Source organism: Canis lupus, chromosome 3, assembly GCF_011100685.1.
Source record: "Canis lupus familiaris isolate Mischka breed German Shepherd chromosome 3, alternate assembly UU_Cfam_GSD_1.0, whole genome shotgun sequence".
Lineage (NCBI taxonomy): Eukaryota > Metazoa > Chordata > Mammalia > Carnivora > Canidae > Canis > Canis lupus.
Genome location: NC_049224.1, coordinates 84,745,041 through 84,772,588, shown reverse-complemented (window position 1 = coordinate 84,772,588; position 27,548 = coordinate 84,745,041). Strand labels below are relative to the sequence as shown.

General features: G+C 43.2%; 1 protein-coding gene across 5 annotated transcripts in view; it reads left to right on the top strand.

Annotated features, from left to right (window-relative positions):
- RBPJ (recombination signal binding protein for immunoglobulin kappa J region) overlaps nt 1-27,548 on the top strand; it is a 224,898-nt gene that overhangs the window by 108,749 nt on the left and 88,601 nt on the right. Inside the window, exons 1-2 of one of the 5 annotated variants that reach the window (XM_038533545.1) lie at nt 10,476-10,619; nt 12,109-12,262. The exons of 1 other annotated variant lie outside the window; for it this stretch is intronic. Coding sequence is in view for 2 of the 4 variants with exons in the window: in XM_038533542.1 (XP_038389470.1) it covers nt 10,301-10,359 (59 nt within the window). In the remaining 2 variants the exon portion in view is untranslated. Of the gene's footprint in view, nt 1-10,253; nt 10,360-10,475; nt 10,620-12,108; nt 12,263-27,548 lie in introns of those variants that run through there. 3 more of the 5 variants (XM_038533542.1, XM_038533544.1, XM_038533543.1) reach the window with 3 other exon arrangements.

Below are 27,548 nucleotides of genomic sequence, written 5' to 3'. Positions count from 1 at the left end.
ATGCCTTTAGATACAGTTTTTCTAAATGCCTTTTACAAACTAAATACAACATTGTGAGATTGAGGTGAAACTTTTCAAACATACCTCTTGCATGAAACTAAGCCCATACTCAATATTTATTACTAGCCTAATAATTTGAAATTATCTTAGATAACCTTTTTCCTGCAGTAATTTCACAAGATGTCTTCTTAAAATTCCTACATGTTGACATAAATAAAAGTTTTTAAATTAGTTAAAATTAAAATATGTACATCCTGATATAATGGCAATTATTAAAGTGACAATGTACAACTTTGATTACGAAGTTCCAGGGGATTCGTGGTTAATCAACTGTTTTTGACACAGTTAGGTATTTCACAAGACAGGAATTGCTATCTCTCACTATTTGTCACTGCTTGAATAGACTGGTTCCGAAGTTGATCTTAGTCTATTTTGGACAAGGGTGCTAGCCACAAAGGTCATAATCTATCAGTTGATGCTTATCATTACACTATCTATGACACAAAGTAACACAGATGCAAACAGTACAACCTTTCTGGTAGGCTTTCTCCGAAAAACTGATAAAGGCCATCTGTGCCCAAGGTTAATAGTAACACAGGCCAGGGGAGAAAATGTGGGGATCTTTTTCTATCCTCTTGATTTCCTATATCACCATAGCCAGATTTTTATGAAAAAAATGTACCCCCCCCAAAAAAAATACAATGAATTTATTGAGAGACAATTCTTTCCATTTAATCATCTACATAATTTTCTAGTTTCATCTTTGCAACAGATCTCTAAAGGAGTTAGTATTAGTCCCTCTAATAGAAAAACAAAACAAAACAAAACTCAGCTGAGCATCAGTATGAGTGACAGAATTTTTTTTAAGATTTTATTTATTTATTAATGAGAGACACAGAGAGAGAGAGAGAGAGGCAGAGACACAGGCAGAGGGAGAAGCAGGCTCCATGCAGGGAGCCCGACGTGGGACTCAATCCCAGGTCTCCAGGATCAGGCCCTGGGCTGAAGGCAGCGTTAAACTGCTGAGCCACCCGGGCTGCCCCTTCTAAAGAGGTAACATTTACAGAGTACCTACTGCATACACTGTTATTTTGTGTAATGTCTGAACCAATTCTTAATTTGTGCCTGAGAAATAGGTTTTACATTCCCCACTAGCAGGTGAGGAAAAATGAGCTTGCCCACAGTTGGCCTTCTGACTTGTAGTGGAGGGAGGACGCAGTGGTAGAGCTAGTCCAGTGCTCTTTCCTTCACATCCCAGCTGTTTTTAAACTATGGGTGTCCAACACTGGCTCAGCACAGAACCCAAACCCACTGCAATATCTGATACATGACAAAGGGGAAAGTTTAGGAAATCAAAATTTATATATATATTCCCTTGTAAACAAATAACTGGTATGTTGTGATGCATGTGGCATTGTCTTTTTATTTTTTTGCACAGTGCTGTCATTTTTTGTAAAACTGGCTTTATCTTGTTTTTACCATAAAAAGAACAAGGCATATCAATCACACATGGAAACGTTTTCTTCCAATTACATTAGCTATGAAAACTTTTGACAAATTATTAGATTTGTACACACCAAATGTGCATTTGATTCCATTCACGTTCCACATCAGTAGAGTGAACGGCCCGTTCTTTTTCTTACTTCACCTTCTTGAACTGCTGCACATGTTAGCAAGTTATGTGAAGCTTTGGAGCTGCAAAGAAAAAAAAAGAGAGAGAAAAAAAATCAAATTTCCAGGGCTAAAGAATCCTGTGCAAATCAAACACAATGGGAAAGAAAAGAGTGAATATTTATTTTTGTTACTCAAGTTCTCCTGAAGCCCACTCCATGAGTCATTTTCAGGGTTCTCTTTATTTCTTTTAATCCTTCTTTTCCTTCTAGAATTACATAGCCTGATGGAATCCTTGACACTCTTTCAGTCTCCTGTACATTTTGTTAACCTTGATGAACATGTAGTAGAAAACTATGGGGATGCTGTTAGTAAAGAAGTGGGGGGGGGGGGTATAAAGAGGAATGAAAACCACAAGTTAAGAAATTTCTCTAGAGTGGGGCGCCTGGGTGGCTCAGGTGGTAAAGCACCTACTTTCATATCAGGTCGTGATTCCAGGGTCCTGGGATGGAGCCCCCAAAGTGGGACGTCTGCTTCTTCCTCTCTTCCTCTGTCCCTACCCCCGCTTGTGCTTTCTCTCAAATAAATAATTTTTTTTTAAGAAGGAAATTTCTCTGGAGTAAAGTTCTTAATTTTTTTTCTTATTTTTTACTTAAATTCAGTTTAGTTAACATATACTTTATTATTAGTTTCAGGGGTAGAATTTAGTGATTCGTCAGTCTTACATAATACCCAGGGTTCATTACATCATGTGTCCTCCTTAATGCCCATCACCCAGTTACCCCATCCCCCTACCCATCTCCCCTCCAGTGATCCTCAGTTTGTTTCCTAGTTATGAGTCTCTCTTATGGTTTGCCTCCCTCTCTGTTTTCACCTTATTTTATTTTTTAAGATTTATTTATTTATTCATGAGAGACACACAGAGACAGGCAGAGACACAGGCAGAGGGAGAAGCAGGCTCCCTACAGGGAGCCCTATGCAGGACTCATTCCAGGGCCCCAGGATCACACCCTGAGCCAAAGGCAGATGCTCAACCACTGAGCCACCCAAGCATCTCTTATTTTATTTTTCCTTCCCTTCCTCTATGTTCATCTGTTTGGTTTCTTAAATTCCACATACAAATGGAATCCTATGGTATTTTCTTTCTCTGAAAAAGTTCCTAATTTCTAATATGATTTGTCAGTAAAGCTTTCTTAGGCACACAGCTACCTTACAATCCAATCACACCAAATGCTGCTTTACAGCCTGAGAGGCTCTCATTGGCCATCTACACCAAGTTTCCCAACCTTTTCTGACATGAGCACCTCTTAAAATGGAATAACAATAATAGCAGTAGTGCCATTTCTGAGTGGGATAGGATAAAGAAGTGAATTCACACCAATCTGGATAAAATGACCAGTACATTCATCAATTTAAACACTGATTTTGGAAGTGTTAAAGATATTTCACATGCTTTGCAAGAATTTTCATTAGGTGAATGCAACTTATGGATTTATTGAATAAAAATAACAATGATAAAAAAATAACAATGATCAAAACTAACACTGCCACAGCAAATATGTGACAGGTATCATTCTGTGTGATTTAGACATCAGCAACACTTTGAAGCCTCATGACATAATGAACGTCTTCAGTCCTCATGACAACCCTGTGAATTAAGTGCTATCATCTCCAATTCGTAGGAGCAAAAACTCAGGCATTAGCAATAGGCAGTCACTTGTCCAAGGGCTCAGAGGCAGAACCTATGCAACGTGGTGCTAGAGCCCACGTTCTTCATCATGAGGCTGCCTGGCAAAATGTTCAATGTTTTACTGTGTCTCATCAATACAAGATGGTGTCACTTAATCTTTGAATAAAAGCAATGTTGAGGGGCACCTGGGTGGCTCAGTGGTTGAACATCTGTCTTTGGCTCAGGTCCTGATCCCAGAGTCCTGGGATCTAGTCCCACATCAGGCTCCCCTCAGGAGTCTATTTCTCCCTCTGCCTATGTCTCTGCCTCTCTGTCTGTGTCTCTCATGAATAAATAAAAATTTTTTAAAAAGTTATTTAAAAAAGCAATGTTGAAATGTGTCATTGAGTTTATTTTTTATTAAAAATTCTTTTTTTTTTTTTTTTTTTTTTTACAGATTTTATTTGACAGAGAGAGCACAAGCAGGGGGAGGTACACTCAGAGGCAGAGGGAGAAGCAGACTCCCCGCTGAGCAGGGAGCCCAACGTGGGGCTGGATCCTAGTACTCTGGGATCATAACCTGAGCCAAAGGTTGCCCTGTGCCACCGAGTTTAAACCACCACAGCAAAGCATGCCCCCTTCATGAATGTGCTTATCTTATTGCCACTAACTGCTTCACATGCTCCTTGGATATACACTCAAGGGCTCTGAACCTCATTTCCTTTAATATTTAAATGTTTTGTTTATTGTTTTTATTTTTATTATTATTTTTTAATGTTGACACTTGTATAGCAGCAATCTGTATATATTTTTTTAATTTTTATTTATTTATGATAGTCACACAGAGAGAGAGAGAGAGAGAAAGAGGCAGAGACACAGGCAGAGGGAGAAGCAGGCTCCATGCACCGGGAGCCCGACGTGGGATTCGATCCCGGGTCTCCAGGATCACGCCCTGGGCCAAAGGCAGGCGCTAAACCGCTGCACCACCCAGGGATCCCTGTTTATTGTTTTTAAAAAGAAACTACAGGCCATTACTCCCTTTAATGTTAAACTCTTGAAGAAAGATTAGGTCTAATCCCTATGACAAAGATTCTCCAAGTTTGGCTCATGGACAATTCGCATCAGAATCCCTGACCAGCCTGCCAGGAATGCCTGTTCCTAAGCTTCCGCCCAGATTTTCCCCTCTAGAGTCTTAAGGAGTGGGACCCAGGAGATGCTGACGCCAAGGTTTGAGGACCTTTCTCCAGACCCTTCTTGTGACTCTGCTTAGAATGCCTACCCGCTGCTTCTACATGCACCAAACCCCCACCTGGAGTTCCCCTGAGTACAAGATACTCTTTCACACCTCAGAGCCTGAACATGTTGTTTCCTGTGCTTCTCATGCTTCTTCCTCCTCTGATCGTCTTCTAACCTCCCCCTCTATTAAGAGTCAGTTCAATAATCATCTCTGTAAGGCTTCCTCGGGTCCATCAATCAAGAGTTAGGTACTTCTTCCACTAGACTCCATTGCCATTAAACTCCCACATCTATCCTAGAATTACACTGCGCTCCGTTAGCCAGGGAGTCCCCTGAAGTCTCTGCATTATCTACCTTTTTAAACCACCAAAGATCATGTCTGACGTGAAGTGGTAGGGACTCTAAACTTGCTGTGTGGATGGACTTGCTGGTGAGTTCAGTGTTGCCCAAAGACTGGAATACTGACAGTTTTGCAGTTAATTCTACTGAGATGGTAGGTCAAGTACATAATGTCTGTTAGAAAATAATTTTCTAGGGCACCTCGGTGGCTTAGTTGGTGTAGCCTTAGGCTCGGGTCATGATCCCAGGGTCCTGGGATTGAGCCCTGTTGTCAGGCTCCCTACTCAGCAGGGAGCCTGCTTCTCCCTCTCTTCCCTGCTCACTTTCTTGCTATCTGTCATTATTTTTTTCTCTCTCTCTCTCAAATAAAATCTTTTTATAAAAAAGAAAATAATTTTCTAGCAAATAGTACAACGGGAATAATTTTATATGGTAAATTTTTTTTTCTGGCACATTTATTCTTTTTTTCTTTTCTATGTTTTGTATTTTGAATGGGCAATACTTGCATTAGATACAAAAATTCAAAGTATCCAAGACAGCTGACTGGGAGATAAGTCACCCCCTCACTACATCCTCCAACCACTGAGTCCTTTACAGTTTCTATTGTGTCCTTCCAAAGCCATTTTAGATACATATAGGCAAATAAGTGTGTATTTATCTAATGCTACTTTGTATCTTGCTTTTTAAACTTTGTGATTTTTTTCACATAAGTACATAAAAAGCACCTCATTAATAGATGCATACTATTCAATTCTGTGAATCTATCATGATTTTTAAATTAAGTATTTAATTTTAATTCCAGTAGAGTTAATACAGTGTTATATTTGTTTCAGGTATGATTTTTAAAAAATATTTTATTACTTTTTAAATAAATTTATTTATTTATTTATTTATTTATTTATTTATTTATTTATTTATTTATGAGAGACACACAGAGAGAGGCAGAGCCATAGGCAGAGGGAGAAGCAGGCTCCCTACCAGAAGCCTGATAAGGGACTCGATCCCAGGACCCCAGGATCACAACCTGAGCCAAAGGCAGACGCTCAACCACTGAGCCACTCAGGGACCCCATGAGTTTTTTTCTAAATAAGACACCTCTTGATTGACATTTACATTGTTACCAGTATTCTCTACCATCAATGATGCTACAATATATAGGTAATTTCATACATGTGTGAGTATATCTGTAGGATAGATTTCTAGAAATGGAGTTGTAGGATTAACGGGTAGTGACAAGTTTTGCAAAACTGGTTTCATAAAGATTATACCCATTTTCACTCCCATTAGAATATATGTGAATACTTGTTTCTTGACATCTGGCCAATAGTATTTTCTTTCTTGAGGTTCTAAAATGAATAAAGGAAACCCTTCAAATAAGTGTAGTTTCATCTACTGGTCTAACCCAGGAGCAAGATTTTTTTTTTTTCCAGAAAGTCAACACAGATGATTGCTCTATAGGATCTCTTCTCCTCCCCGAGCAGGCTGGCCCTGGGGCACTCATTGTTGGTCTAATACCCATACTTTTGAACCCTAGAAGGCTTTGTGTGTCTTCAGAATAATTTCTCCCTTGCTGTGGAAGACATCCTGTTCATTCTATACTTACTGAGCACCTATCATGTACCAGGCATTGTTCTAGTGGCTTAGTTTTGAACAATAAATAAAATAGACAAAAGTCCCGGTGATCATTAAGATTACATTATGGGGCAGCCCGGGTGGCTCAGTGGTTTAGCGCCGCCTTTAACTCAGGGCCTGATCCTGGAGACCTGGGATCTAGTTCTGCGTGGGGCTCCCTGCATGGAGCCTGCTTCTCCCTCTGCCTGTGTCTCTGCTCTTCTCTCTGTGTGTCTCTCATGAATAAATAAACAAAATTAAAAAAAAAATTACATTATGATGGGAGGAGGCAGAGAGTAAACACAATACACAGGTATGATATGTGGTATATTAATTTATAAGTGCCTTGGGAAAAATAGAGAAGGAGGGAATAGGGAGCATGAAGAGTCACTTTTGTGGAGAGTGGTTAGGAAAGGTCTCAGGTGACTTTTTTTTTTTTTTAAGATTTTATTTATTTATTCATGAGAGACACAGAAAGAGAGAGAGGCAGAGACACAGGCAGAGGGAGAAACAGGCTCCATGCAGGAAGCCTGATGTGGGACTCGATCCTGGGACTCCAGAATCATGCCCTGGGCCAAAGGCAGGCACAAAACTGCTGAGCCACCCAGGGATCCCTCAGGTGACATTTAAGCAAAAATCTGAAAGCAGTGAAAGAACGAGCAAGGTAAAAAGCAAGGAAAGAGCAAAAGAAGTTGGTAGTGTGTCTGGTTTGTCCTGGAACAGCAAGATAGCCTGCTAGCTAGAGCTTAGCGAGCAAGAGGAAGAGGAAGAGGGGAGGTCAGGAGGTCAGGGAATTTGAGTAGCAGGTCAGATTGTGCAAGTCCTTATAGTGAAATGGGAAAACCATGGCGAGTTCTAGAGGGTTGTTCTGAGTGCTCCACTGAGAATAGACTGAAAGAGGGCAAGAATGGAAGAAGGGAAAACCAGTTAGGAGACTTTCTGAAGAGGAGGTGAGAAAGGAGGTGGGTCACACCGGGTTGGTAGCCATGGAGGTGTGGAAATGTTGGGACTGTGGGTCTATTTTGAAGGAATGGCTGGCAGGATTTGGTTAGACTGGATACTGGATGTGAGAGGAAAAGGAGGCAAGAAGGACTCCAAGATCCTTGGCTTAAAGAAGTAGAAGGATGGAGCTGTCTTTTACTGGAGTTGGAAAAGAAAGCGGGCAGAGCATGTTTTAGGGCGAAGAGGAATTGTGATTTGGCTTGTGGTCACCATGGCTTTCTGTGGCTGGGGTTCTCAGATGGCCTTGGTTCCAAACTAAGTTAATGGCCTAGACTAGAGCATCACTGAAATAAATGCCTTCTTGGGCTGAAGACTCTAAGGAATTTGCCCATGGGCACTGTCCTCCTTCTGGGCTACCCTGTTCCAAGTCAGACTTGCACAGGGAGCTATTATATTTAAATGCTCTTACATCTTCCCTTTTTCTGCGTGAAATACTTAATCAAAGGGATAGGCGAATGCACACACAGCATCACACATAACGAAAAACCTTGCAAACAAAAACAAAAACAACTTGATTTCTTGTCCGCTATGGAACAAGCGGAACATGAGATGAGCCTCCATCAGAGGATGATGAGGGTTTTTCCTCCTCCAAAAATCAAGGCTCCACTCAATCCCACATTTGCGGGTCTGTGGGATCACCAAACCCCCAGCTCCCAGACATCCCCAGGCTGGGCTGGTAAAGAAAAATACACCGGGGCAATCTGAACCGTGCCTGATTGAAGGACGCAGCCAGCCAGCAATTAATTCACTGGACTAACATATTCAAAAGAGGGCACTCGGCTTCAAAGAGTCGTTGCTAAAACGTCTGATGAAATAATACCCGCGATGGAATGAATATTTCTGCAAACGCGCAGAAGGGCGAGGTTGAGAGCAAAGCCGTAGTTTTAACGCTTACTGGTGGGAGGAAAGGAAAACAAAACACACAGGAACAGAAACTCAGATGCAGCAATGAATTTCCAAAGGCTGAGAAGAGGTGAGGGGAGAAGAGACTGTGAACCGAGTCCCTGAGAGGCAGGTGGACCCTGTGCCGGGCGACGAGGCAGAGCATCCACCTGCCTTATTATTTATTTATTTATTTATTTATCCCCCCGTATTCCACTCGCGATGCCAGCGGGTAGTTCAGAAAAAAAAAAACAACCCACTGCTTCAAGAGAGTGGCTCAGGAAATCCGAACTCGCCTCGAGGCAGGCCGAGGGGTGGCCGGACTAGGTGACTCAGAGGCATGACTCAAACCCGACACCGGGGGCCGCCAGCTCCGGGAGGCCGGGGGCGCGGCGTCAAACACATTTTAGGAAAGTACCAGGCTCGAGGAAGGCGACAGGAAGCCTCCCCGGGGGACCGGCCTGCGGCTCCCCCTGCCCCCGGGTCTGACCTCTTAACCATCTGCGCCGAGCGCGGTTTCTAATCTCCTGGCTTCCCCTTCTTCCCTTGCAGCCCGCCCACCCCGCCACCCAGTGTCACGCGGCGTGTGTGTGCTAGACGTCGTGCCCCTCGCAGCGGCCCCGCGCCCGCCCGCTCCCCGCCTCCGCGGCCGCCGCTGCCCCATCCCGGCCCCGCCCCGCCCGGGCACGCGCGGCACGGACAGCGCCGGGAGCCGCGCTAGACAAACACCTGTCCCGCCCGGGCTCCGCGAGATTTGGGGGCGAAAGCCTAGGCAGCAGTGGGCGCGTTCTCGCGAGGTTTAGGAAATTTCCCACGGCCCGTGTTGTGTCTGAGTTGAGTAGTGGAAGGCGGTGGGAAGGAGGTGTAGCGTGAGACTGGGCTGCCCGCATTGCGCACATGCGCAGTGCCGCGCGCGTGTGCCGCGCCAATCCTGCAGCGCCTAGGGCAGGCCTCCGGCGGCGGATTCCAGTTCTCCGGGTTTTGGGGCTCCCTACGGGAGGGGCCGGTGCTCGAGCTGGGAAATCTCTAGGAATTGAAAGGGCAAGGCCGGCGGGGGTGGCGGGGGTGGCGGGGGTGGCGGAGGGGATGTGGCAGGTAGGAGGGGGCCGTCGGAGCTCGGGCCCTTCTTTCTATTAAATGCCCACACGCCAAGCCCGCCTGTGCTCCGGGGTTTCCGGGCGTGGGCCGGCTGGAGTGCGTCCCGGGCGGCGATCAGCCTCCTCGACGGTGCCAGGCCCCCGGGGCACCTGGGCAGGGTCTGTCCCCGTTGCACCCGGGCTCACACGCGGCCGCGCACGGCGAGGAGGCTCGGCCAGCGGGCAGCTCCCCGCCCCGGGGGCTCCTCGGGTGGGAGTGCGGCGTGGGGTTCGGGGGCTCGGTCCCGGCGCAGCCTCCACCTCGGGGCGCTCGGGCCTGCGCCTGCGAGGTGCACATCGGCGGCGGGGGGTGCCTCGCCAGGGGCCTCGGCCTGACCTCATTCCACGCCCGGGGAGGGGGAGGCGGGTCCCCGGAGGGTCGGCCCACGCTGCCCTGTCGCGCACGGGCACGGGCGGGGGCGCGGGGGGGGGGGGCGCGGGCCGTGCGGGGCGCGTCCCTCCCCGGCTCCGGGCGCCTCCGCGGCTCCGGCTTGTAACGCGGACATTAGCATAAGGGAGGCGTCCAATGAACGTCTGAATGAATGAAAAGGGCTGGGAACCGGAGTGAGCGGGAAGCCACTTGGAAAACACCCATTTGAGGAGGCGTCTCCTCCAGGCCTGTGAGACGCGGCCGGTTTTCCCAGGACCCCTCCTCCCTTCCCCTCGGCCCCGCCTCCTGACCCCTCCAGTCCCCGTCCCCGTCCCCGTCCCCGTCCCCGTCCCGGTCCCCGCCGTAATCCCCTCCGGTTTTCCTCAGTCTCCGCGTCCGTCCCTCAGGGCGCGTCCCAAAACCCGGATAACCGGAGCGCTCCCCATGGACCACACTGCGGGCTCGCCCGCGGAGGCGCCGCCTGCGCATGCTCCGTCGCTCGGGTAGGTTTCCAGGGAAGGCGGCGAGCAGGATCCCCTACTCCGCGGGCGGCGCGAGGCGTCCGACTCTTCGCGGCGGCGGCGGCGGCGGCGGCGGCGGAGGCGGCGGCGAGGGGAAGAGCCGCGCGGGGGCTGGGTGGCCTCGAGGAGTGAGGAGAAAGGGAAGGGGCGGGGGAGAGGGACCGGGGAAGGCGTCCGGGGGAATCTCGCGAGGGTTGGAGTTTTGGCGAGAGTTTGTGGAAGATGGCGCCTGTTGTGACAGGGTAAGTCTGGGGGAATCGGAGCGCTGGGAATCGGGGAAAGTTGCGGGCGTCTCGCAGCCCGCGGCGGGCGGCGCGTTCGGGGGCCGCGGCGCGCTCGGCGTCCGGGGCCGCGGGGGCGGCGGCGCGTGGCCGTGCGCTGCCCGCTCCGCTCCGCTCCGCGCCGCGGTGGCCGTGGCCGTGGCCGGGGCTCGGGCTCCGGCTCGGGCTCGGGCGCGAGGGGCGGGCGGCGGCGGCGGCGGGTGCGGGCGCGGGTGCGGGCGAGAGTGCGGCGGGGCCCGCGGGCGCCGTGCGGGGCGCGCGCCTCCTGCGCCTCCTGCGCCTCCCGCGCCGCCCGCGCCTCCCGCGCCGCCCGCGCCGCCGCCTCCCGCCGCCCGGGGCCCGTCCTCCCGGCCTCCCGGCCCCGCGCAGCTTTGTTCCTGCGGGCGCTCGTCGCCTCCTCGCCCGGCCGCGGCCCCGGAGCCCCCGGCGCTTTGTCTCGCCCGCTGCCCCCCGCGACTCTCTACCCCCGGCCCTTTGTCTCGCCGCCTCGGGCGCTTTGTCCGCCCCCTCCCTCCCTCCCCTCCCTCGGCCGTCCTTCCTCCCGTGCCCCTTTGTTGTGCCCTGCCCAGCGCGCAGGCACGGCCCCTGCGTGTGCTCGTGCCCCTTCCCGGGCTCCGCGCTCACCTTGCGCCCGGCACCCGAGCGGCCCGAGCCTTTGTGTCCCCCACGCGGGGCCGGGTCGGCGGGGCAGCCCCCGCGCTCGCATCCCCGCCGACGGCTGAAGCGGCTCGGCCCCGGGGACTCCGTCCGTCCGTCGGTCGGTCGGTCCGTGCGTCCGCCCGCCCTCCCGCCCCTGCGCGCTGCAGCCCCACGGCGCTGGCGGTGGCGGCGGTGCCTGGGGTCTCAGCACCCGCGGGGACACCCCGCCCCCTCGGCGCCCCCATCTCGGGATCCCGTGTAACCCGCACACACGCGCGCACAGGCACCCCCGCCTCCCGGGATCGCAGCGTCTCCAGTTTGCTTCGTGGCCTCTCGGGCCCGCGGATGTTTTGCTTGGAAACAGCAGTAGCCCCGGAGGAGGACCTGGTCCCCGGGTCCCTCGGTCCCTGCCGCCGCCGCAGCCCCCGGCCTCCCCCCCCCCCCCCCGCTGTCGCAGCCTGGCGCTGGCGGACCCGGGGTGTCGCAGGCCGCTCGGGGGACGCGCGACCCGAGGGCTCGGTGCCAGCTGCTGCGCCGGGACGGGCGGCGCTCCACCGGGGGTGTCTCTGCTCCGTGAACTAGTCGTCGAGTGCTTTCTGATGTTGCAGACCTCTGCGTATTCCGGGGGCGAATTTCAGCCTCTCCTAGACCGTAGGTCTGGAGTTACTTCTTTTCTTTTCTTTTTTTTTTTTCTTCCTAGTAACTCCTATAGGGTAAAAGGGAAGGCATCCTGATTGGGAGTTTTGATATGAATGTTTTACTTTTCTCTTAATCCTCAGATAGTTTGTAATTATGTGCTTTCGCCCTGTAGATTTGTGACAACCCTTCTGTCCCATCTTTGGAGTTGAAATGAGGAACACGCTTAAGAGTGCGGTTTCTGGTTGATGAATACTGCTCCTAGAATCTTTGTGGAATGCATTAATCAAATGCAATTAAAAGACATTTAAGTAATAGTCTTAAGTAAGGTAAAGTCACTTCTAATGTTAAAGGAGCTTTAAATTGTTCAGAGTGCTTATTGTCATGGTAATGTGAAAACTGGGAGCTGGGGAAGGGGTGGGCGGAGAGTGGTGTGGTGTGTTTAAGCAGCCTGAATATTCCGGTGCTGGGGATAAGAATTATTCGATGTTCCAGGTTTACTAGATGAAATGTTTTTTTTTTTGTTTGTTTTGTTTTTGTTTTTGTTTTTTTTTAGATTAAATGTGTCGTTTGGAAGTTGTTTTCTTCCCCCTTATTAATTGACCACTAACTTTAGAAGTTGTGTTGCCCAGAGAATCCTTTGGAGTGTCATTTCTTTATGAACTAAAGTTCCACCTAAAGTGGTACTAGTGGAGGATATACAAAATTTAATGTGAGGAACGTTGTCAAAGCATTTTTTTTTTTGAAGCCTGTGATGAGACTTAGTAGTTTGAATTTTAATTAGTGGAAAATCATGTTTCATAATTGATAAGTGAGGGTTTTGTGAAAAATTGCAGTCTGGGTTCCGTGAGTGGATTTTACCAGTAACCGTCTGTCTCCGTGCTTGTTCTTCATGCATAATCATTCCTTTGAAGGTGAAATCTTGAGTATGCTTTTTCTGACTCTCGACAAAGTGTAAATACGGGGTAATAATGGTAGGTATTTTGTTCTGACTTGTACGTGTAGGAATGATCACACAAACATCATAAAAGCAACTTTTACAAACTGAGTTGTGTTTTTTATTTCTAATTTGAATAAGACCTGTATTTCGTGATCGTATAAAACATCGCCTTCACTAAGTTCTGTCAAACAGCAGCAATCTTACAAATATGTGGGAAGAGTTGAGCTTGGGACACTTTCATTCTGATTATTGACTACTAAAGCTTTAAATTTATTATCCATGCATATTGCAGCTGGGTCTGCAAGTGTGTTTTCAGGAAAAAAAAAAAACAGCTCACTTGTAGGATCTTCAGATCTATTCTAATATATGCTTTGTAAGATTTTAAGCAATTAGGTTTTTAAAAAGTTACCTGTTGTCCAATAACAGATTTCTATCCATGTCTTTTTAAAAAGATAAGATAAAAAAAATGGTTTGAGGGGGAAAGCCACTCTTGCCAGCTGTACCTCATTAAATAATCTTTGACATGCTGGGTCGATAAGGCATTACTGGAGTGGGGGAAATGGTGTGTTTGAAAGTTCTTACAAATCTTAATTCTAGGATTGGGTCATTTTAAAAAATAAAGTTTAAAAACCTAGGATGTGGCTTTAAAACATTTTTTGCTTCCTCCTAATACTAAATTTCATGTTATTTCAACTAGGGGCAGTATTTTCTCATGGATTGACTAAAAGTTGTTATTCTTGGCATCTGGCTTTATGATTATTTCCAAGTTACTCTACTTCCCCTGGGCCAATTTCCTAACTATGTAGTAAAATGGGAATTGTAATAACTTGCCACATCTGCACAGGATTGCTGTGCCTTAGGATTTACAGAGAGCATCCTTGGATGAAAGGTGTGGTTAAAGTCTAGGAACTGTTACTGAAATAAGCTGATGTGAAGTAGGTCATATTTTATAGGAAGTCAAGTAGGAGGTTATGAACAAAGTTCTTGGCAAGTCACAGTGGTGATAGTGGGATGAAAAAAAATGAAAATATGTATTATAGTTGGGTAATAAAACCAATACATTTTTTTTCCCCTATAAGCTTAGAGGGAGAGGGATAAGTCAAATTACAGGGTGGTGTGTTTGTTGTATAAGAGATTGAAAATCTGTCAAACTCATGTAATAACACATTGTAAAATTATGGGATACTTTCCGTCTATTGATTTGTTTTCTGCATATGGTGATTTTTAAGTTTTTATTTTATGCATGTGGGTTACTATGTTTTAAAAATGGTGGCACAAGATGTTTTCATTAGACTCTAGGCTAAATTTGTTATTAGTAATGACTGTTATCAATATCCCTTATAGTTTTTAATGCTTCTCATTTGCTCTAAAGAATATTTTCTAACAACCAGGACCGTGATTTCAGTGTTGGCCCTTGATCTAGGAAAAGCGTTTTATATTTAGGAGGTGCTCTGAACAAATGAAACCTGTTGCTTCTCTGTTCCTGGTAGATGATACCATGTCCCAGCTAAGTTCCACAAGCTGAGTTTCTGGATTCCTCTCAACACTAACCCTTCACGTTTAGATACTAAGAGCTGAAAATTTTCCCTCCTGAAAAATCTAGAGTCTGTGTCCTTCACCCCTAGTGCCACAATTCATGTTCTCCTCATTTCTCATATGGATTAGTATAAACATTGGCAGCTTTTTTCTGTTAGTAGACTCACCTCCTTTATCCTGATTCCACACAGTCTAAGGAGCAAATCTGATCACTTCACTTCTTAGTTTAAAAACCTTTCAATGGCTCCCCCTAGCAGCCTTCATTAAAGAGGCAATGGAGTAGAGAGTTTATGACTTCACATTTCAGATTTAATCCGGACTGGGTACCAATTCTGTCTCTGCCATTTAAAACCTCTTAACATTGACAACTCTTGCCTTTTCCATCAATTGCAAGGTAATTATTCTGAGCTCAGTGGGTTGTTGTGAGGATTGAATGCAAGAAAACACTTAGTAGGATACCTGGCATGTAGCAGGTGCTCAAAAAACATTAGCTAGCTTGGCATATAGGGTCCTCTATGACTGTTTCATTTACTTTTTCTCTAGCTGAACTGTATGCCTTAGTTTCCCTTCATATTCAGTGCTCCAGCTATGTTAGAGAATCTGTAGTTCCCTGGATGGGTGTAGCAGTTTAATGCCTCCCAGTACATGAAAAGTGCTGGTATTAGGGGGTTATTTTTCAAGACTTAGGTCTGAGGGGGGTTATCTGGATGACTCAGTGGTTGAGCACCTGTCTTTGGCTCAGGTTGTGATCCCAGAGTCCTGGGGGTGTGTCCCGAATCAGGTTCCCCATGGGAAGCCTACTTCATTCACTCTCTGCCTGTCTCTGCCTCTCTCTGTGTTTCTCATGGATAAATAAATAAAATCTTAAACAAACAAACAAACAAACAAAACAAAAAAACAAAGACTTAGGTCTGAGGATATTCTGAAATCCACCAGGCTGGGTTCAGTGCCGCTTGCATGTGTTCTTACAGGACTCAGGATAATTCTCTTGGGAGTTGTAATTGTCTGTTAACAGTCAAAGGCTTTTATTTAGTTACCTGGTGGCAGATACCATTTTTTTCATAATCATTTATATATTCTTATACTCAAGAGTGTCCAGCACATGATAAGGACACACTAAAAAGGGTTTTTGAACAGATGATTCAAGTACTTTGAAACCTTGCCACAACTTTGTACCTGTAGGCAAAATTTGAAATACATGGGGGAATTTTATTGATTCTCTAGGGAGTTTAATTGCTGAGTTACCCAAAGGAATTGATGTGTTCAGCTATAGGCAGTCTCATATCCTCTAAGAACATTATAGTGAAATCTTGGATAAAAGTTCCTTTAGAATTATACGTACCATTTGTACAAAATTGACAAGCCTAAATTTCACATTTTGTTTTTTGTATGGTTGACTGGTGTTTCTCAAAAGGTTCTACTATTTTTTACATGTTCTAAGTCCTTCTGAGATGCTTAGGGGTGTACACTGAAACTTGACTCTGTGGACTGCTTCTTTTGCTGTGTGTGGGGGACCCATGCCATGGAACCAAATAATAATCTGATAATCTTCAGGAATCCTCCAGAATTCTGGGCAGGTTGCAGTTTCTCCAAGCTTCAGACTTTACCTCTGTGTAATAGGGAATGACAGTTTTGCTGTCTTTATCTGACGGGCATGTGACTATCAAGGTCAAACAGAACAATATATGTTTAAGTATATACACCTAGTAAAGCACTGTATACAGATATTTTGGTTGTAACAAATGGTTTCTCCCGCTAACCTTTCACAGGCAGGGTTCAAGATGGACTTTTTATTTTGTAACCTGTGGTTTGTGGGCCATGTTTTAGGAAGGCAGCAGTGTATTTAGCGCAGAGGACCGCAGCCCTTGAACTATGTGCCTTGGCATTTTGAGCAGACATATTTGGTAAATTACTGCTTGACCATGGATGTTGTCATTGAGACACCCTCAACTTTTGGGGTCTACTTGTTACTGCTGTCTTCTCTGCTTGAACAGCCGTAATAATGTAGGAATGTTGAATGCCTCCCTACTACCACCTTTAATACACCCTGCCCACAGTTCTGGATGCCCCTTAGGCCTGGCACAACATCATGGTGTCACTTACTGCCTCATTAGGGCTGCTTCTGCTTCAGGGAATGAAATGATATTCTAGTAGTATGAAAAGGATAATGTGTTTCCTGAACATAGTTCTGAGGAAAAACAAGCATTAGAGGCACTCTGACTTGGGTTGTATAATTGGTAGTAATTACCTATCTGCATAAATATTTGTGTAGGTTTGTTACGTTGACACAGTGTATATAATGATAAGCATGACAGCTTTTCAGTCAGATTGGTCATGTTCATGGCAGTCTTGGGAAATATTTGCACTATTGTAAGTTTACAAAAACAATATAGAAACCACTGTTGCTTAGGTATCCTAAGTTGCAAAAGCCTTGAGATGAAAATGCTGCACCTGTTGGATGTGAGCTGGAATATACTAGAAAATTAAGCTGGCTCTTTTTATCTCCCACGCTCCCTTTTCTGTATTCAATAGTTTTAACTTGGCCTTAGAGCCAATGTTTTTTCTGTGCATTGTTAATTAGATGATAGAATCGTAAATGAATAAGAGAGAATTTCTCATAAAAAGTTTTTATAACCAGGAAAAATGTTTATCACTTTATGAAACCCTGTTATTTTTTATTGGTGTGATAAAGATTGTGTTCTATAACTGCAATATTAGTTGCCTTGTAAAGTATAGAACCAATGTTTATTATTATGAAATTTTTATTTTGGAACTGTTTTGCTGCAGACAGAATATACTAGCTTTAGGCTGGTTTGCATAATTGGAAGAAGGGTATTCACTTATTGGAAACCTGCAGACCCACTAAGAGCTTGCCTTATTTTGCTAACATGCCTTAGTGTTCTGTTTGTTTTTTATTTTTTTTAATTTAATTAATTATTTATTTTTTTAAAAGAGGTTGGCCAATTTATTTTTGTTTTGTTTTAAAGATTTTATTTATTTATTCATGAGAGAGAGAGAGAGAGAGAGGCAGAGACGTAGGCAGAGGGAGAAGCAGGCTCCATGGAGGGAGCCCGATGTGGGACTTGATTCCGGGACCCCAGGGTCATGCCCTGGGCCCAAGGCAGACGCTCAACTGCTGAGCCACCCAGGCACCCCTGTTTTTTATTTTTAAGATTATTTGAGAGAAAGAGGGAGTGTGTGTGCATGCGCATGGGAGGGGGGGGGGGCGTGCAGAGGGACCCTAGAGGGAGAGAATCTCCAGCAGATTTCCTGCTGAACGGGAGCTCACACGGGGCTCAATCTCATGACCCCAAGACCATGACCTATAAAGATGACTAAGTAGTCTGGTGAAGCTAATGATTTAGTGGAAAGTGCACAGATAGTTATAATGAGGGAGAGTATAAGTGTTGTAACATGTATTATGTTGGTGGGAACACAAAGGTGTGAATGGTTATTTTTAATTGGAAGAGAGTTCATAGAAGAGGTGAGAGTTGGTAAGGGGGTGTTAGGAAATAAACTCGGAAAAGTGGTTGCGGCTTCTTGGAGGACCTTGAATGGCTAAGTTAAGGATTTGCGTATCAACCAAGGTTTGGTAGGAAGGCATTGGCCGCTGTTAAAGAAGTGAGACGGAGTGTTATCAGTGTAAAATAGGTTGAGATAGATGGAGTCTGTAGGAGAAATATAATCGAGATCTGATGCTCATGGTAGCAGGCCTAGGAATGGAAAGAACAGAGGAGCCCTTTTTGAGACAGGATGATATAGAGAGCTTTGGAATCAGTGCACTATAGAGCTGCGGCTATGAGCATTTCACTTAATCTGTCTTGCCTTTGTCTGAAAAATTAGAGAAAATAATACTTTGTGGTATTGGTGTGAGGGTTAAATGAGATACGAGATATAAAATGCCTTAGTTCTGGGAGTAGTAGGCCCTTCTTTTCCCCTTATCTGGTGTAGAATTTAAAGGATAAGATAGGGGAGCAGGGAAAGGTAGGAGGAAACGGTGTGTGTGGGGGAACCAAACGATTGAAAGCTGGATGAAGTAATTAGAAATGGGAAAGTGTGAGTGAGGTGCGCAGGTACAAGAGAACCTACACAACAGTGTTTTTTTTTTTTTTTTTAGCTTTTGAACAAATGCCGAATACTTAATTTGCCTATTTCTGTAAATTTTTGCGTACTTTTGTGACATTTAACATCTTTCTGCAGTTACATAAATATATCTGTATTGAGTATTTCTCCCTTTCTAAGTCTAATTTGTCAGCGACCTCTGTAAGGACAGGATCAGTATTTTACTTACTTTGCATGATTATGGTGCAACTGTTACCAACCAGAAAGTTACTTGCTGGATGAACAGGACTTGAATTCAAGGATTTAATAATATATAACACTTGCCACTAGGTGGCACTTAGTCTAAGTGATAGTCTGATATTCAGCATAGATTAGTTTTTCTAAGAACCTATGGAGAAACTGACCTCCTAGACTATGGTCTTTCTGCCATTTCTGCACCACAGTTTTTGAAGTGGAATATGAAACACACAGTAGATAGAAAACTCAGAGTATTGGAAAATAGAAAAAGCGTAATGCCATTACAAATGTCCTGTAGAAAAGCTGAAGGGAGGCTCAGTGAAACTGCACAAGTAACCAAATTCCCCATCTCCAAATGTATAGACAGTGAAGCCTAGTGGTTAGACTTTAGGCTATGGTTTTTATGGTTAAAGGAGGAGACTATGGGACTTTGTTTCTTACTGGACTTAATGAAAGGCAATGAAGTATAGTTTGTAGGGATGCTAGGCTGTGATTCTATGTTATTTATATTTGGTATATTGTATTCTCCTTGTAACATACCATAGCATGTAACTAGTGTGTAACTACATCCTGTGTGACCAGTGTTACAGATTATTAACTCCATTAGATTCAGTAGACTTCAGAGTTGGAAAAGATCTTGCTAATCATGTGTTCTAAAGTAACTATTTAAGCAAAGGCACAGATGGACTGATTTCTAGTTGGCTAGTGGCTGAGATACCTTTAGTGATTGAGCTAGTGCTAGTTTGCTTTTTGGGGAGAGACTTATGCTGGTCTTTTGTTCTATTTATACCACTCCATTGCCCCCCCCCCCACTTTTTTTTTTTTTTTTTTAAGATTTTATTTACTTATTCATGAGAGAGACACGGAAAGAGGCAGAGACACAGGCAGAGGGAGAAGCAGGGTCCCTGCGGGGAGCCTGATGCAGGTCTCGATCCTGGGACCCAGGGATCATAACCTAAGCCAACGGTGCTCAACCACTGAGCTATCCAGGCGTCCCTCCACTCCTTTTTTTTTTTTTTCCTCCACTCCTTTTTAATGTTACATGCAATTTGCTTTGTCTTTTTCCCCCCTTTTTTCCCCTCAGTGTGGACTTAGACCAAGAATACAAATCTCTCCGCCCCAAGCTAGGCTGGAGGGCTGCTGCCAGTGTTGCTTAAACCATCAGCCCCACGCCTGCCTCTTCTTTCCTCCTTGGCTGTTTTCCTGTTTTGATGCTGCTTGTGTTCTCTATTTTATATTTTTGACTGACCTCTAAAAGAGGGTGGCCTCTTTTAGAACACATTTGTTCTTAGCACACACTTCTCACCCACTCTGCCTGCTTTAGTCATCCTTGCTGCAGAACTCCTGGGTTCGGTTACCCCTGGCTTGCCCGAGGCTCTGCCTCTAGCCTCCGGAGCATCTTGAGTTCTGCCACTTGCACCAAATTGGAGCTGGTTGTTTCTGGAGCCTCTGTTAGAGAAAATGAAAGGACACAAGAAGAGATTTAGAAAAAAGACTGTCCTATAGGGAAGGAGGGAGGCCACAACCTGAAATTTTACACTGGAAGATGGACTCATTTATGAATCTGAGAGTTTTTATACAGAGATTTTTCTAGTGTGTATGTCAAGACAGTATTATTCTCTTGACTATGGAATTCATTAAATGTGTCATATCTGTCATCTGTGCTTAACCAAATGTCAAGGAAGTGAATTAAATCCTTTCAGCATTCCACAGATAGTAGTGATAGTTTTAGTAATTTGCTTACAGCTTATTATAAGGAGTGTCGTCATTTGATTCAATGGATAGAAATAGTGGGAGTGGCCATTTCCCTATTGTAATTGTAAAAAAAAAAAAACAAATTTAGTAGCTGTAGTGTTCAAAGATTATTTTCTAATTATTGGTAAACAGGGATCCCTGGGTGGCGCAGCGGTTTGGCGCCTGCCTTTGGCTCAGGGCGTGATCCTGGAGACCCAAGATCGAATCCCACGTCGGGCTCCCTGCATGGAGCCTGCTTCTCCCTCTGCCTGTGTCTCTGCCTCTCTCTCTCTCTCTGTGACTATCATAAATAAATAAATAAATAAACTTTAAAAAAAAATAATTATTGGTAAACAAGTCATTTTTCATCCTGGCCTCCCCCCACAATATAGGGGAAATCTTTTTACATTTAGGATTTAGTAGCATATCATTCACTGAAACCCAGTTTCTTTTTTTTTGAAGTTTTTCTTAAGGGTTAATTAATATCATCTGCAAACACTTAGATTATTTTTTCTGTTGGAAAAAGATACATAAGAAATTCAACAGTTACTTAAATATATCTTGGAAAGTCAGCCACTGTAGTCTTCCGCCAGGAAATTAGCTTCTGTGAACAATTAGGAGTATAGTCTTCAACTTTTTTTTTTTAATTTTTAGTGGGATTGCTGACATCCTTTTATTAACTGTCAATAGTTTATCAAACATATTAAGGGGTTTTAGGGAATTGACATTTTGTTGAGTATCTACCGAGTCCTCAACTACATTGAGGGAGATGGTATCTCCATTTTATACATAAGAAGTCTGGGGGTCAGGTATTTAGTAATTTAACTCAAGTTCACACTGCTTTACTTCTGACTCTGCCATTCATTGCCCTTCCCTGTGCTGATAGAGCTTTTGTTTATCTCTACCTGAAAGCTTCCAAGCTTTTTTAGGTGGCAGGCAGTCCCAGAGAATTCTAATAAAGGCTTTTTTTTTTTTTTTTTTTTTAAGATTTTATTTATTTATTCATGAGAGACACAGGCAAGCAGGCTCCATGCAGGGAGCCTGACATGGGACTCGATCCCGGGTCTCCAGGATCACACCCTGGGCTGAAGGCAGGGCTAAACTGCTGGGCCACCCCAGGCTGCCCTCTAATAAAGGCTTTAAGGAAAAGACGATTTTATTAGATTATTACTTTAAAGGAAGTATTAGATTTACTTTTTGTTAGACTACTTTAAAAATAAATGTATATACTAGAATTACATTCAAAGTTCGATTTGACAATATTTTTCTGATGAAATGTCTTTTTCTGATTTTGTATAAAATAACTTTATTTTCCAGATGATACTTTTTGTTAACTTATATTTTCTCCTAGTGTTTCATTTGTCATTCAGTTTTGTTATTGAATTTAAAATTTTTATGTAGTCAAATTTGTAATTTTTCCTTTGGCTTTGTGTTTTGCTTGTCATCTTCATGCCTGAGATTATACAAGCATTCTTGTGCTTTTCTTATAAATGTTCTTGTACAATTTAAAAAATGATTTATCCCTTTAACCCTCTGGGGAGGGTTTTGGTTGGTTGGTTTGTTGGTTGGATTTTGCTGTGTGTTATGTGATGTAGACTCTGACCTTATTTTTTTCTTAATGTGTAACCAAATGTATTGTTTTCATATACTCAGTTATTTCTGTCTTCTGTTGTATAGATTGTGGTTCTTAAAATGAGATCCTTGGATGGGCAGCAAAAGGATAATCTGGGAACTTGTTAGAAGTGCACATTCTTTCACTCCACCCCATACCTCCTGTATCTGGAGCCCTGGAGGTGTGGAGTCCAGCAGCAGTCTGTTTCAGCAAGCCCTGCAGCTGATTCTGATGCCTGTTGGAGTTTGTACATCACTGTGAGAACTCCTCTTTAAGGAAGGGCAAGCCCTCTACTTGTGCACTGGATCCCATCCCTTCTCAGATACTCTAGGACATTGGAGTAGCCAACTAGCCTTCCCTGTCTCTGATATCAATTTTTAGCTTTCTCTTGAAGTATCCTTGACTGTATACAAACATGCTATTATTTCTCTGGATTCCACACTCCCCTTTAGTTTTGTTTTTTCTTTTGCCCTTTGCAACAAACTTCCTACGGAGAGTTCTTTCTGTCTCTACTCTTCTAAACCTACTTCAGCCAGGCTTTTATCTCCACCACTCCAACAAAACTGCTCCTTTCAATTTACCAGTTCTCTCTAGAGCTGAATGTATTGGTGAGTTTTTTTTTTTTTTTTTTTTCAGATATTATCTGACTTGATCAGCATTTGGTATCTTGGATCACGCCCTTCTTGTTCTTTTTCTTTCTTTCTTTTTTTAAGATTTTATTTATTTATTTATGAGAGACAGAGAGAGAGAGAGGCAGAGACACAGGCAGAGGGAGAAGCAGGCTCCATGCAGGGACCTCAACGCTGGACCTGATCCGGGGTCCTCAGGATCACACTCTGGGCTGAAGGCGGCACTAAACCACTGAGCCACCTGGGCTTCCCCATTTCTTTTTTTTTTTTTTTTTTTCCCCACTTCACTTGTAGGATACCACACTCCTGGATTGCCACCTTGCTAGCACCTTTTTCTTGGTCTCCTTTCTAGTACTTTCTCATTTTACCACATTTTCGCTACTTATTATCCTATACATTCTGTTCTCCTTCCTATTTTATTTTTCTCACTTGCATGTAACAACTTCTCATGATAGGTATTGCCTTTTGATTTTGTCTTTCTCTGCCCTACTAAAATAGTGCTTGGTAAATAGATGGTACTCAGTAAGTATTTGTTGAATGAATGAATGAACCAGGGAAGTGTTCCAGCAACATCACTTTTTGAATGCCCTGTCCTTTTCTCACTGATTGGAAATCCTGCTTATACTACTGTATGTTAGAAAGTTTTATAGGCCCCCAGTATTAGTGCAGATTCATCTGATATGTTTTAAATATAATCTATTACCTGCATGTAGTTCAGTAGCCTTGAGATCTGTGGTTATATTTAGCCTTTGCCATTTTCTGGTGTGGAAGGTAGTATTGCTCTGTGTTAGAGAAATTTAACTATGTATACCTGCTAGTTAGTGGGAGAGTTGGAATTTACTCATGTCTCTGGGTTCCAATTTCTTGTGATGAGCATGTTATGATGATTGTGTCATCTAGTATGTGATAATGCCACCGGGCATTCCTCTCTACACCTCCTCCCCAAATCCAAATTCATGATTAACCTTTAATCATCAGTCTACATGATTAGTTGTGCTCATCGCTAACCAGAAGAGCCTCTTCCCTCGGTCCAGCTAGAGTAAAGATATGAGGCAGGAGGATGAAATTGAGCAGGGAATTGGTTTATGTGGGATTTTTAAAAGTAGACTTTATTTTTTTAGACCAGTTGTATGTGGGATTTTTGTCTCTGCATTTCAATTTATGATTTTGGAAGAAAGGTTGTGGAAAGAACACAGGCTGGAGATTGTGAAACAGATTCTATTCGCTACTAATTTCGTGATATCTCTGCTTCACTTTTTTATTTTATTTTTTTTGGTGTCAATAATAGCTCTTTAGGCTTTAAGTTAAACATGATACTATATGTGTTAGAGAACTTAAAAAATAATTCTTTTTTTTTATTTTTTTTTATTTTTTTTAAAATAATTCTTATACTGAGTAAACAAAAGGTATTACTATGAAGAATGACTTGAGTCTCATACTTTTGGTACTCTACATACATTCCTTCTTTGTATTATACTGGAGTAATTTTCATTTTGTTTTTATGCAAACTGTTTTATAAATGTAATTTTAAAGTTTTTGCTGCAAATGTTGTTTTTCTAAGACACCAGCTGTGGATGTGGCTTAAAAACTGATGAGCATCTACAATGATGAGCCTTTATGGAGCAATGAAAGGCTGCTTACAAATTGTAGCCATGGTTGAAATGAATTCTGTGTTTGTTATTTGTGAATCCCTAAGGGTAAATGTGTTTTGAGGGGGGTGAGTTAGGATAGTACAAACTGAGAAAGTGTTTCTGTTCTGGTAATCTTTGGAGCAGTCATTTCTGCTGCTGCTCTTTCTTATGACTGAAGGAATTTGGAATATTTTGCTTGACAGCTTTGATGATTCTTTCTCTAAATGTATTATTTGGATGTATATAAAGGTAAATTGTAATTTTAAAATATTTTATGGACATAGTGTCTGTCATCAAATATTTTTATTCTCAACAACTACTGTGTATAATAGCTCTTGTGAATGATTCTTACTGAGTCCACTAAAACCCATAAGTGTTTGGTTGTTTGGAACTTAAGTATTTTCTATTTGGTATGATTAGTTCATACATATCAATAGTTTTAGGCACAGTGCATATTTCAAAGGCATATGGTTTTAATAAGTTACTGAGCAGGTTCAAATAGTTAACTGTAGGTTATTAAAAGTAGTTTTACTCCAAGATCTTAAATATCACATCTAGAGCTGAGCTACAAGAAATAAAGAAGCTGTGGTATTTTCTATCAAAGTATCTAGAAGATAAATTTCTCAAAAGAATTCTAGAAAAATTTTTTTTTTCTTAAAAAAAAAAAAAGGGTGGAAAAGTGACATTTGGAACAAATGAGGATCCATGACCAAAAAACTCCCACTGCAGTATATGTGGGATTATGGCCAGTATTTCTGAAAGTCTTAGAATATATATTTGTAAATCTCTGAACTATATATATATTTAAATCATCATAATAGATTCACTTTACTTTTATTTTTTCCACTTTACTTTTAAAGGCAGTTCTTAACATGTTTCCTGATAAATTGTTGAGTATTGAAGATATTAAAAAATGTGTTGTTAAAATTAACTTTTTTTTTTGTTAAATTTAGTCTCATTCCTCCTAGTAATAATGTTTAAACTTTGACAGTAACATCTGTTCCTTTATTGTGTGGGACATGTTTTCAGGAGGATTTTATGCACATTAAAAGTAACAGTTTTTGTGAATTGTAGTTATTATCTGTAGTCACTTTTAAATATAAAAGCATTCTCAGTGAGTTACCTCTGATTCATAAGCAAATTTTAGCAGAGCAGATGTAGACTACCAGTGGAATAATTAGCCAAAAAATATTAGAGGGTTAGAGAGCCCTTTGTGTAACATTTAATTTCTTGGCCAGTTTATATGAATAATTAGTTTTGAGGCAGTTAAAATTTCTTCTCTTGGGATTTCACAGTTGTTACGGATAGCTGTAATCACTAGGGAAGTAGAAATATTATTTCCATTGAACAGATGGCTTTCCTAGCACTGGTCCCTAACACTGCTTACTGAGGTTCATGTTTATGTTGGATGATTTCCTAATCACACCTTTTGAAAGATCACACCTGGTAATAGAATATGATGCAGATGATAAAATGACTTAGTAAATTTGAGAACTTGTAAAAGTTGGAAGTGTGTGTAGTTCCCACGCTCCTGGGGAAGGTAATCTGTTTGTGTTAGAGAAATCAGTAGTGGCTACTAATGCCTCAGCTGTCCTTTCAGGGATTCCTTAGCTACCCTCTTCCACTTTTTGACTTTCATCAGCTCTGACATCAGTGTGCTATTTTCATTTCTGTCTAGTCAGATGACCAGTCCATCAGTGCTTTGAGGCATTGGGAGTTTTTGTTAGGCTTACAGATAGGTTTCCATTATGTGTGAGGAAGATTTTCAGAGAATATAGTGATGCAGGGGTTTACAATTATAAAATCACATCTTTTTTCAAAAGTTTTATGGAGATTTTACTTAGTTACTAATAGAATTATCTTCCCCTTGTTAATATGTCTGTTTTCTTTGTGTTGGAAATTTAAAAACACATGCACACGTGTATTGGAGATTCACATGTATACTTATGCTCCTGAAATTTCAAAACCACGGTCAACTAATATGATTCTAAGAACTTTACATTTGTAGGCTATGTTTACTCAATAGCAAGAAATGTTTAATTTTGAAATCATTTCTTAATGATATCTGAAAGGCAGACAGTGATGTTTTTGGAGATATGTTGCCTTTTGGAAAGATAAGGGCTGGGTTTTACTTTTTTAATATAACTGTTTTGGGCAAGTTGTAAGAGTGAATAGAGTTATGGTAGATCTCAGCTTTGGAGCTATTACAAATTTGTCAAGAAGGAAAAAAAAATCGGGTGCTTGTTGTCAGGGGCAGGGAGGTGGCGCCATTTGTTGAGATGAAATGGCATTGAAATAGATGGCATAGTAGAGGAGTTGAGTTAGTGTTAGGGGGAGAAGGTTCTGGTTTAGTGTGTCTTGAGTTTGAGGCCCTTCTAGGAGCGCTAGATGAAGACATCTGGTGGTCAGTTATGTATGTATTAGGTCTGGGTCCTAGAGCTCAGCAGAGAGGTCAGGGTTGGAGAGGCATACCTGAAAGCTGTTAGATGGTAATTAAAACCTTGGGAGGGGGCAAAACTCTCTGGGAGAGTTGGAGGTAAGCAGGGACAAACTGCTGGTGAGCACTAATGTTTAAGGAATGGGTAGAGGTGTGGAAACCAGTGGGGAAAAACTAATAATGAAAGAAGAGGTGGGACAAAACCTAGACAGCATTGTGTCACAAAAATACTTTGAGGAGGGAAACTAGTCAGTTGTGTCAGATGCTGGAAAGAGGGCAAATGCTATAAATCCAAATGTTCACCAGATTTAGGGCTTCAAAGACCTTGGCAAGAACAATTTCCGTGAAGTGGTGGGAGCTGTAATATGGTTTGTCATGGGTGAGGACGTGGAGACAACTCTTTCAGGAACAATGGCAGTGAATTTAGTGTGAGTGGAGCCATAGGGTTGTGATGGAGCTTTTAAAGGAAGACTAAGGATGCTGATTGGAAGGAACGCAGAGAGGAAAGGGGGATGAAGCTAAGAATGAAACTCTTTGGGTTTTCTTTAAAGGGGTTTTGCTGGGGAGGCGGGCACAACACATTCAGTAATGCTCTGACTGTGAGGACATTCAGGAATTTGACTGTTAACCTCACAGTCTTTTCCATATTGACTGTTTCATTTTAGGATTGAGGTTCTTTATTGTTTTTCTACTGAAGGGGTGATTTTTATGCTTGATTCTTTTCACATTTTTTTGCTTGGTGTCTCTGTGATTCATTGAAGTGGTGGATTTAGTCAGTTTCTGTGAAGCCGAAGGTT